This window comes from Lolium rigidum, chromosome 4 (genome assembly GCF_022539505.1).
Source record: "Lolium rigidum isolate FL_2022 chromosome 4, APGP_CSIRO_Lrig_0.1, whole genome shotgun sequence".
Lineage (NCBI taxonomy): Eukaryota > Viridiplantae > Streptophyta > Magnoliopsida > Poales > Poaceae > Lolium > Lolium rigidum.
Window position 1 is genome coordinate 189,101,251 of NC_061511.1, and position 12,119 is coordinate 189,113,369.

Below are 12,119 nucleotides of genomic sequence, written 5' to 3' on the forward strand. Positions count from 1 at the left end.
GTTAGGCCTTACGAAGGGGGGAGGATCCAGCGGCACGTAGGGTGTCGTTCGCTAGTCCTAAACAGGATGTTCCGGGGATCAACCTCGTGTTGGTTTTTAGGCCTTGTTTAGGATCGGCTTACGATCACCGTGCGTGGCCGCGAGGCCCAACCTGGAGTAGGATGATCCGATTATGCGGTGAAAACCCTAAATCGTCGTAGATCTCATTAGCTTTATCTTGATCAAGCGGGACCACCATATATTCGTGCACCCCGTACGAATCATGGGTGGATCGGCTCCTTGAGCCGATTCACGGGATAACTCGAGAGCCGATCGAGGCTCGTATTTAATGTTTACGTGTATGCCATGCAGGAAACTAAGCGAGGCATCTCCATCACCTTCCCGACCAGGTATAGGTCAGGTGGCACGCCCTTGCAATCAGCATCGGACGTGTGACCAGAAGGCTTTGCGGGCCGTCGCTCGGAGGGACCTCAGCCAGCCGCAGCTCTAGGTTGTTCCCGGCTCTACCGTGTTGACCGTCACTGCCCGCCGGTGGGTTTTGGTAGTCAACAGGAGTATCATGTAAACTGATTTTTATTAAGATATTTGAAGTGAATTTTGGCAGGGCTACATTATACTACACAGTTCATAAAGATATTTCGATTTTTTACCCCAGTGATCGAGCATGTAATGAAAATTGTCACGTCCTCAAGATGGCAAACACTAGGGGTTTTAATTCCATTTTTGTTCGGTGGTGGGCATTGGGTGAAGCGAACCTGGATCACACAAAGACACAAACAGACACAAAGCGCGCTTTTACCCAGGTTTAGGGCGCAGAATACGAATCCCTATGTCATGCTTGTCTGATTATCTCCTTGATCGTGGGCTTACACAGGAAGGTGAGACTCCCCCTTTCTTCTCCTCCTTTACAACATTTTCTCCTTCTACCTCCAGCCTGTCCATCTACCAAAGTCCAACCACCTACAACATTGCTAAGGCCCTCCTTTTATACCACATGGAAAACTCGCATGTCTAACATGTGGCAGCCATTGGCGGGGTGGCAGAATGGCGGAACCGCCATTGACGGCGCACATGGCACGAACAGTCTTGACACAACGTCTTCGAGTCGTCTTGTCGCCCTGCTCTGAGCGCCCTGGCCAGAGCTTCCCGGAAAACCTTCCTTCGTGCGAGCGGGTCATCTACAGGGGCTCTCGGAGCTATCGTCGAGGGTTTCCACGCCAAGGGTCCCTAGGCCGCCCGCCGGGGATGAAATGCGGCTCACGGGGAAGGCCACCGTGGCGATATTCTCGAAGATGTCTTGAGGCCAGCACTAAAGACATCTTCGAGAAGCTCCGTCGTAGGAGCTGCCCCTGCCCGTCCTCGATAGAACCTCCGCCGGAGTATCCTCTTCTTGCAGACATAGATCTTGTAGGTCTCCATGCTCTTTGCGCGCTCTTGGCATGGTAGTCCGCCAAGCCTGGGGGCCTCTTTTATACGCAGCGCGCCGCTTCCTCCACCGTCTTGTTTTCTTCGGCAGAACGTCTGGCGCACCATACCTTATCATCTTGAAGAACACTCCCAGTTCGTTGCAGGGCCGTTTCTAGAAATTGGGGTCACGGTGCGAGATGCAAAATGACACCCTAGTTTTTTTAAAAAAAACACATATCTAATTCAAGGATAGATATATTTTTCATTTAATTATATAATTTGGGTATGTGTCAAACTATCAATTCATACAATCTTCAAAAATATATCCAATATTAATGCTCCGTTGTAAGTTCATAATTTCTACCGTAGACTAAATGTAGCAGTAAAGTTATAAACTAACTTCATGTTCTACCGTAAAGCATCACCCGTCTCATATTTCTTGAATAAAATCCTCCGTCGTAGGTTCATAATTGATCTATCACCGGGCTATCATCAATATTATCTCAGAAGAAACTTTTGGGGAATTAAAGTAAGGTTCTCTTCACAACGGATCTACTATTAGCACAAGAATGACACTCATGTTTCCAGAAGAAATGATTCGTCTTGCTCTGTAAAGCAGAAAAGAGTAACATCATTGAATGAAAACTTCATGAAGGGAATTCTGGACATGTCAATAATATAAGTATACACTCGTCTTTTTAAGCTAAGCCTTAAGGGAAAAGGCGTGGACCCAAGCCAAAGCCACGGATCAGGAGAGGACCCATGCGCTACTCGGGCAAGAGTAATCAGATTAGGTGCATACAATCACAAATGCGTACATACATTCACCTATATAAACATAAGCATACACGCCCACTTCTATGAACACCACGAGATCCGAGTCCAAGAAATTGATTCGACGTTCTTGAAATTGATGAAGTTACCACATGTACTCATTGTCGATGGGATCGAAACCTGAGTGAACTTCCTCATATATATTTTTTGAACAAGTATGGGTTCTAAAGTACCCATAAGCTACGTTATATTCCAGCGGTGGGATTACATAATATAGGAAGGTCCAAAAAGTAAACAAATTACAACCAGGACCAGCAACTTTGCAACAAAAACCCGACAAAAAACCAAGAAGAAGCAGTCGTGTCCTTCTCCACCGCACCGACAAAATCTGCTCGGCGTCCGTGCTAGCACCATCGCTACGGGGGACGAACCACTTGGAGCAATGCCGTTGTGAAGTGCTCGAACATAGAGTACGAAGATCCTCCGCAGTGGCACCAGGCCTGAAGGAAGAATAGTCATCGACATGTGACTAAGGAGGGCTGCCCTTCGGCCATGAGAAGTAGGGGCAAGACGGCGTCGGCCGTCGCGCGTCCCTTATTGAGTAACTCCGGGGAACTTCCGCAACCCAAGATCCCCGCGCCATAGATCGAGAAGAAAGCTTCACTTCACCATCTCCAAGTCCACCATCACCAAGATGGCACCGCAAGTGAGCTTATTTAGGTTGCCGCTGCTGAAACCCACTTCCAGCAACATCATCCTCCATGGACAACCAGTGACAGAGCAGGGGCGTAACCCCAATGCCGCTCGCGAGCACCAGGAAATGGCAGAGAAGTGGCATCATGCCATACTCGATATACGTGTAGTAGTGGCATCATGCCATACTCGATATAGGTGTAGTAGTAGTAGTAGTAGTAGTAGTAGTAGTAGTAGTAGTAGTAGTAGTAGTAGGGCCCATGATGCCACTTCTCTGCCACTACTACACCTATATCGAGGGGGAGAGGAGCCAGGAAGACATTGGAGATTCTCAAGGGCAGCGGAAGAGAGAGAAAAAAAGGAGGACAAATGGGCCCTCCCCGAACTTCCTCGTATCGAGAACTGTTTTGTGAGTGCCTATTTAGAACTGAACCAAATAATGTAAAAGAAAATAACTAAACCAAATCAAGCATTGAAGAGTTGAAGCTGGACAATGGAATTCAAGCCCAAGAAAAAAAAAATCCGTGGGGAGTAATAGGAAAGGAGGGTTGTGCATTAGCGACATAGGGGCCCAAAAGTTTTGGGGCCATGTGCGGTCTCCTAGTTCGCACAAACCTTTGACGGGCCCGACTTTCATCTTTACTAGAAGTACATTTTTATGGACATTTTTAATCATATTGAAGAGCGTCCAAACATTAATGGTAGGATGTAACAAGATCGGATCGGATTTTACCGTTATCATATCCTATACGATATTTTCTTGACAGATTAGGAGCGAATCAGATAATAACAGTTCTGGATTCAAATATGGATATAAATTAATGGGTGCAGTAATTATCCTATATATCTACGACACTAATTTAGAGATAACACTACAAGATAATGTAGTGTGTCACATGTGTCACATGTTTTACTGTTTTCTCTCTCTAAACGATAACCAATATCTACCTATTTTTAGACGAAGGGAGTAAAAGATAAGACTGCTATCTTTGTAGATACTGGTGACATGGATTTCCACTTTTATATGAATAAAATAGTGAAATACAATGTGGGGCAAGCATGCTAGCTTCATATGGAAATACTTAAGCTCTGTGCTTCATATGGAGTATTATTATTTGGGAGGAACAAATTAATGGTGTGCTAATTATCCCGTCTGCACCATTAATTTAGAAATGACACCGAAATATAATGTATTGTATCACATGTTTTTATTGTTAATATCTAAAAGATATGACTGGTATCGTTGAAAATACTGTTGATCGTAAATTTCCTCTTTTATGACCAAAAAAAGGAGAAATACATTGTGGGGTAAGCTTGCTATCCTCACATGGAAATGCTTACTCGCCATGCTTTTTATATGCATCCAAAAACCCCTGCTATCATTGGAATCAAGCCTCCAAAGCGACCATGGCGTCCATCCAGAATGCCGCTGCCACCCTCGACTTCCTCGCGGCGAAGTGCGTTCCGGAGTCCCACGTGTGGACGGAGCAGAAGGACTATCCGGTGGTGTCAGAGTCAGCAGGGCATGATGCAGTGCCTGTGGTTGACATGGGCGATGCCACAGACTATGCCATCGCCGCTGTGGCGCGGTCAGCGGAGGAGTGGGGTGGTTTCCTCCTCGTCGGACACGGCGTGCCGATCGAGCTCCTGACGCGTGTAGAAGAGCAGATCAAGGGCTTGTTCGCGCTCCCGGCTCTAGAGAAGGAGAGAGCCGCGCGTGGCGGAGGCTACGGCTACGGCGTGCCGCCCTACATTCTTTCCTTCTCCAAGCTGATGTGGTCAGAGGGATACACCTTCTCCGCCGACGATGTCCGCTCGGAGTTCCGACGGATATGGCCCAACGGCGGCGACGACTACATGCGCTTCTGGTACGCACTAGTATACTACATCCATGCATAACGATCTCAACGAGTGCAGTTGCATTACTGATGTCATGTTGTACCCAGCGATGTGATGGAGGAGTTCCACATGGAGATGAGAGCCCTCAGTAAGAAGGTGCTCGACATGTTCTACAAGGCGCTAGGGATTAGCGCTGACCACATCGCCAACGGCGAGGTGGAAAGCCAGATCCGTGACACCATGACGACCACCATGCACCTGAACATGTTACGGACCACAATTCCTCTGTTTAATTAACCTAATTTATGTCAATGATCTACAAGTAGTGTCACTAACGTTGTGTCATTTGTAATATCTTCCTACAGGTACCCCAAGTGCCCGGAACCGGAGCGCGCGATGGGGCTCGCGCCGCACACGGACTCGGGCTTCTTCACGCTCATCCTGCAGAGCCTTGTACCAGGGCTGCAGCTACTCCGGCGCGGGCCTGAGCGGTGGGTCACAGTGCCCGCCGTGCCTGGGGCGCTCGCCGTCGTCATCGGCGATCTCTTCCACGTCCTTACCAACGGCCGCTTCCATAGCGTGCTTCACCGGGCCATCGTAAACCAGGATCACGAGCGCATTTCCGTGCCTTATTTTCTCGGGCCGCCGAAGGACATGAAGGTGGCTCCACTCCCCGCGGCGATTCTTCCGGGGAGGAAAGCTGTGTTTCGTAGCGTGACATGGCGAGAATACATGGTTGTAAGGGAGAAGATGTTCGGTAAGGACGCGTCGGCTCTGGCAATGTTGCGGGTGACAGAGGATGAAAGAGATGCAGAGCTTGCCCCAGGGATGAACTGATATTTTTTCTTTCGATGAAAATAACTTAGATGATGAGATGAACTGCTCCCCTATTCAGTTCTTTTGAGAATAAAGTCCCGCTTGTTTGGTCGTACTAGTACCGATGAAACGGCAATACAAGTCCAGAGCATCCGCACACTAAAAATGCGTTCCAGATTAGGGATTTGGTGCACATGAGCACTAGTGCTCCCTCCACTTTCAGATTTTTAAATTTTTTAAAATTTCACACTTCTATTTTTCCAAAAATTATGACATTAAATATGTAGATAGATATGTACGGGAGGATTCTACGCAAAAAAAGTCCCGGTAGAAAATACTTTAAATTTTGAGAAATACAAAATAAACAAATTTCTGACAAAAAGACATACTATTTTAATACTATTGTACTACCATTTACTGTCACAAATTTGTCTTTTTTATATTTCCTAAAATACAACGTATTTTTTAACGGGACTTTTTTTTGCATACACTCATACTGTACATATCTATCTATATATTTAACACCATAATTTTTAGAGACACTCTTTAAAATTTTAAAAAATCTAAAATTGAAGGGCGGCGCAGCTCTCTCCGGCCACGCCGCCTCCCGTCCGGCTGCGCCGCCCGCCAGCTCTCTCCGACCATCCGGCTGCGCTGCCCGCTTCTGGCCGCTGTCTCTGCCCACGTCTGGCCGCTGTCTCTGCCCACATCCGGCCACCGTCTCCGCCCACGTCCGGCCGCTCCGCCCCTGTCTAGCCGCGACGCCCGCGCCGGGCCACCCCCGTCCGCCCGCACCGTCCCCGTCTGCGTTCTCTCTGATTCGATTGGGAGTTGACCCGATCTAGATCCCGTCTTAGAAAAAAAAAGAAAAGAAAAAAAAAGCTATGTCTTCCTCGTCGGGCTATCTTGCGATTCCTCGCTGCCCAGTGATTTTTGATGGCGTGAATTATCCTGATTTCGATGCCTTTATGCGCGTCCACATGCACGGTCTTCGTCTTTGGGGTGTGCTTTCTGGCGAGGTCCCCTGTCCGCCGCGCCCCACTGCTTCTACGACGTCTATTCCACTGACGCCCGTTGCCCTTGCTCCCGATGCTACTCAGGAGGTCAAGGATGCAGCCAAGAGTGCTGATGATACTGCTCTGGCTGAGTATGACCAGAAGGTCCAGGAGTATTCTGCCACTGTTGCGACGTACCGACTGGATCTGACTGACTACACTCAGTGGATAGATGAGGATGCTCGTGCTGCTGCTGTTCTCACTTCCAGTGTTCTGCCTCAGTATGCTGCTGAGTTCATGGGTCTTCCCACTATTGCTGCTCAGTGGGTTTTTCTTCATCAGCGCTATCAGGCGTCTAGGGATGCTTTTTACCTGTCGGTGGTTCGCTAGGAGCATGCTCTTCAGCAGGGTGATTCCACTATTGATGAGTTCTATACTTAGAGTATTGCTATCTGGCGTCAGCTTGATTCTCTTCGTACAGCTGTGTGTGCCACCTGTCCCTGCTGTCTGACTGTGCGCGCGGATCTGGAGTTTCAGCGCGTATATGAGTTCTTGTCGCGGCTCCGCAAGGAGTTTGAGCCTCGTCGTGCCCAGCTGCTCGCTCGTGGTCGTGTTCCGCTCTCTGAGGTACTGTCTGAGCTTCGTGCTAAGGAGACTCGTCTTCGTGGTGCTGGTCTTCTTGAGGTTCCCTCTGTATTTGGTGCTCGTGGTCCTCCTGTGCCGTCTGCTCGTGGTCTTCCTGTGTCGTCGACTTTGTTGCGGTCTCCAGTACCGCCGATACTCTCTACTCCTCCGGTCCAGGGCCAGAGTCAGCTTTAGCAGTCTCGTGGTCAGATCCGCCCTCCTCGTCCTCCCTGCTCCTACTGTGGCAAGCCTGGCCACGATTTCTCTAGCTGCTGGTGGAGGGATCCCAGTTTACGTCAGCAGTACCATGCTCGTCAGCAGGCTGGTTTTTCAGGATCTTTTGCAGTTGCACTCTCTGAGCAGGACATTATTCGTGGTCTTCGTGGTCTGCTCGCTGCTACAGGCTCTTCCTCATCGGGTACTGCTGGTTCTGTGCCTAGCTCTTCTGGCACCGCGCGACCACCATCTTCTACACAGTCAGGTACGTCATCCCCGTGGTATCCGGATTCTGGAGCTTCCTTTCATATGACTTCTGAGTATTCTATTCTTTCTGCTCTTCGTTCTCTTATTTCTCATGTCCGTGTTATCACGGCTGATGGTACTTCTCTTCCTATTTCCAGTCGAGGCACCCTCTCTACTCTCTGTTCTTGACGTTTCTCATGTTCCTAGTCTTAAGATGAATCTTTTTTCTGCTAGTCAGCTTACTGATTCTGGTTGTCGCGTCATTCTTGATGCTGATTCTTGTGCTGTTCAGGACCGTCGTACACAGACCCTGGTTGAAGCTGGCCCTCGCAGCCTTGAGTCTCCGGGGCTATGGGAGTTAGACTGGCTTTGCGTTCCATCCACTGACACTTCATCGACCAGTTCTCATGCGGTTGCTGCTTTCTTCACTGGCTCTTTTCAGCAGTGGCATCATCGTCTAGGTCACCTTTGTGGCTCCCGTTTATCGTCATTAGTCCGTCGTGGTCTTCTGGGGTCTGTCTCAGGAGATGTGTCTTTAAACTGCCATGGTTGTACGTTAGGCAAACAGATTCAGCTTCCCTATCCTACTTGTGTGTCTGTATCTCAGCGATATTTTGATTTAGTTCATTCAGATGTTTGGGGTCCGGCTCCCTTTGCTTCAAAAGGGGCCCATCGATACTATATTTTATTCATTGATGATTTTTCACGGTACACCTGGTTGTTTTTTATGCGCTCTCGCAGTTAGGTGCTCTCTATTTATCAGTGCTTTGCGGCCATGGTTCGTACTCAGTATTCCACGCCTATTCGTGTGTTTCGTGCTGATTCTACACGTGAGTATATCTCCCAGCACATGCATGGTGTCCTTGCTGAGCAGGGCACCCTCGCTCAGTTCTCGTGTCCCGGCGCGCATGCTAAAAATGGTGTCGCCGAGCGTAAGCATCGTCATATTCTTGAGACTACAAGTGCTATGATGATTGCTTCCTCTCTTCCGCCGCATTTCTGGGCTGAGACTGTCGCTACGTTGTGGTGACCCTGCATACCACTGCATGTTGTAGTATGCCAGTCGTTGATATAACATTCACGAAGTACCATTCCGCAAATATTACATCCCTCAGAGTAGTACAACAGAACATAGCAGGTCCATAACTCATTCACTTATTATTACAAGCATAGTACACATATCGTCTCGGAGCTCCTCTTGGGTCCTAAGAGGGATACTCCTGGGTTCGAGGCGAACCCAACTTAGCTTACAATATAGAAGTCTCATTAAGTTATACATTTATTCTCTCGAGCAGCTAAGTATTAAGAGTTCGTGCTGCTCGGCTACTACTACTACTCGATGCTTCTAGGCTTGATCTCCTCCTCGAAGCCTCCCCGGTTCCGTAGACTATGAGGTAGTCTACGCCTTCAATACCTCCGAGAGAGGTCTGGTTCTTCATAGCCGATGATCTCGGCTCCTTCGGGGTTGTCGTAGTCCTCCTCCAGGACGATTCGCGACAATCTAAGCAAGGGATTTAAGAGTGGGATGAGTACGAGCGTACTCAACAAGTTCATTATAGGAAAGAGGTGTTTAATGCACTAGCTACAGCATTAGACCAGAAAGTCTAATACCAATGCAGGTTTTGATAACCATTTCTTCAAAAGGTTGCTTTTATTCAGAAGAACTATGTCCGTCAGCCTTCACCAGTTTACTAGAACTTCATGGAGTTCCTTTCCGGCCGCGTTCGTAGTTCCATATCCCGGAACAGGGAGTGACAGGTCACGGTTCTTTATACTCTGCAGAGGTGTGTTGCTTTACCCACAAGGTGTTTTTAAACTCTAATTGTATTTATGGACTTATTTTCATTATTGAAAATAATATGTGTGATTTAAATCATTATTTAAATCATCAAATTAAGACCTATTCTTAATTGTCTTCAAAAATTCTCTTTGATATTTTATTTAGATAGAGAATTTTATGCTGATCAATTTTCATATTTTTAATTATTTTTTAGAGCTATATTCTATTTTATAAAATTCTTAGAAATACTCACTTAAATGGGTATTTTGGAAATGTCCAAAATACCCCTCGGGCCCACCTGTCAGGCGGCCGAGCTGGTTAGGTTGGACCAGCCCAGTGGGCTCGGTCCAACCGACCCAGTCGTGTCGTCTTCCTCCCTCGCTCTCTAACCCTAATCCCCTTCGGCTCCCGCGACCAAAATCGCCTCCACCGTCGCCGCTTTATCTCCGCCGCCTCAGGCCGTCGCCGGCGACGAGGTGATGCAGATCTGGACCGCCTTTCGACGGCGAACCAGATGGTCCGCGTCGATCTGTCGCTGGCGTCGCTGTTCGCTCGCCATCGTCCCTCCAGTACGCCAGACCTTCGGCGTCCGCCGCTGCCGTGCGTTGGAGAGGCCGTGGCCCTTCTTCCAGGCGCTTCCCCTGCGCGTGGTGCAGCGCTAGGGTGCGGTGGTGGTCGCCAGGGCTTGGCTTGGCCAGGCCTGGTGCCGCCGTGCTCCGGAGCGCGCCGCCATGGCCGCCATGACCGTGTCGGCCATCTCCTCCCTGGTATGTTCTTCTCCTACCCTTCTACTTCTTCTTCTCCTCCTCTTCTTCGTCTAGCTTGACCACTGGCCTGCTTGTCCTCGTAGAGGTGCTAGCCGTGCTAGCTGTTGTGCTGCTGTTGTGCTGTTTGTGCTGCTGCTGTGCTACTTGTGCTATTGATGTGCTGCTTGTGCTACTTCCATGAATCCTAGCTACGGTGCTTCCCTATTCTGCCTAATGGCTATGCTTAATTCTTGCTATCTTGGTTGTGCACATTTCTGTGCATGTTCCAGAGCCACATGCTTGTTTAATCTTGCATTTCTGGCTTGAATCCTTCCCTGTGCCTCTGTTCTAGTTACTATTCTTGCTAGACACTCATGTGTATTCAATTTGGCTGCCCTGGCTTGATTACTATGTGTATTCTTTGCTTTTGCAAGTACCAGGGCAATGGTATGCTGTCCCTTGTGCTCAATTTCATGTGTATGCTCAATTGAGCATTACTTTTGGTTTAACTGCATGATTCAGTGATGAGCACTAAGTGCTTTACTTATTTATCTTGATCCAGTGGTTCATCCTGCCTTGGATGTGCTTCTGGATACAATCATTTGATTATCCATTTGGTTATCTGTGAAACAATTGTTGATTATCTGTGGCCAATTAAATATCTGGTCCATGCTCTGTTGCTTAGTGATGCTCTAGCATGCTCTAGCATGCTATAGCAAGCTCTGATGATCATGTGATCATCAACAGCTGGTAATTGGTTTGCTTACCTGTTGCCTGTGCATTGTTGTTACCTATCTATGTGTATGTGTGTGGCACAGATCAGTGCTGGTGCTTGCTCAAGCATCAGCTGATACTTGCAGTGATCCTCTGGATCATTAGCAAATGTTTGTTTCAAGATTTGCTTGTTAATATCAATTATCTGTGTTGCCTTTATTGATGGAGTGGATAATTGATGTGAACTGTGATGCAGTGATGATCATCACAATTGATTAGCTTGGGCTAGATGGATGCCAACAGTGGTTGGGAACCCTAGCAATTCTTTGAACCCAATCGGGTGATGATATTTGTATTTGGCTTGGTGGTTTGGCTGTTCTAGGGTTTGAGGTGACCCTGGCAGTAGTCATATGCTGCCCTAGGATAGCTCCCCTATTTGTTGGCTTGTTGTTGCTCACCAAATGCTTTCTGGGTGATCCATTTATTGGATTGCCACTGGCTCTTGATGTTGAAATCAAGTAGACAATGTTTTGTCTAGGTCTGATGGTCAACTAGCTGTAGGTGCTAAATGTGTGTAACTAGGCTAACTTGTGCTCTCATCTCTTGCTAGATTTCTTCAGTTATGCAATGATTGTCATAACTGTTGTTCCCTTTTGATGATTAACCAGTGGCCTTTCTGCTCTTGCTTGCACCATATGGCTTAGTAGCCAGATGATGACACAACTTGGGTATCACACCCTTTTGATTATGTGTGCTTGATGCATATGCTTATATATGAACAAAACCATCTGGTTTGTCCATGATGCTTGGTATACCTCACTCCAGCTCCTAGAATGTGATGTTGGTGTAGAGGTTTGCCTCTGTGTTGATCTTATGGTTGATTTGCTTGCCCTGCTCCTCCTGATGACTTGATGAAGCTTGATTTAATTCGGTGGTGTCTTGGAGCAGATTGAACAGTGAAGCTGTTCTATCTGTTCTAGCTGTTCTTGGTGTTCTTGTGGCTTACCAGTTCAGTTCTGCCGATGGTTGAATCAAATGACTAGGGTTTGGCTGTGAAAAGCTTTTATATGGCCAGCCATGGCTTCTTTGGTCGACAGCACCACAACTTACCATGGTGACTCACTGTGTGTGTGTTACACATGCACACAGCCTTGTGTGCTGCCTGGTTGTGTGTGTGTGCAAGTCGTTGTGCACTTGGACTTGGTCCTATCTCGTGGCATGGATCTGCTCGGCAGAGACTTGATCATATCCTCTCCAATTCTATTTGAT

The 12,119-nt window shown here is 47.8% G+C and overlaps 1 protein-coding gene across 1 annotated transcript; it reads left to right on the forward strand.

The window, feature by feature from the left end:
• Nucleotides 1-4,281: 4,281 nt before the first annotated feature.
• Nucleotides 4,282-11,880, forward strand: LOC124647939 (gibberellin 3-beta-dioxygenase 1-like). The gene is made up of 6 exons (XM_047187783.1): nucleotides 4,282-4,742; nucleotides 4,821-4,979; nucleotides 5,079-5,528; nucleotides 6,933-6,999; nucleotides 7,903-7,967; nucleotides 11,799-11,880. Exons 1-6 carry the CDS (start codon nucleotides 4,282-4,284, stop codon nucleotides 11,878-11,880), a joined length of 1,284 nt encoding a protein of 427 aa, XP_047043739.1.
• The last annotated feature ends 239 nt before the right edge of the window (nucleotides 11,881-12,119 follow it).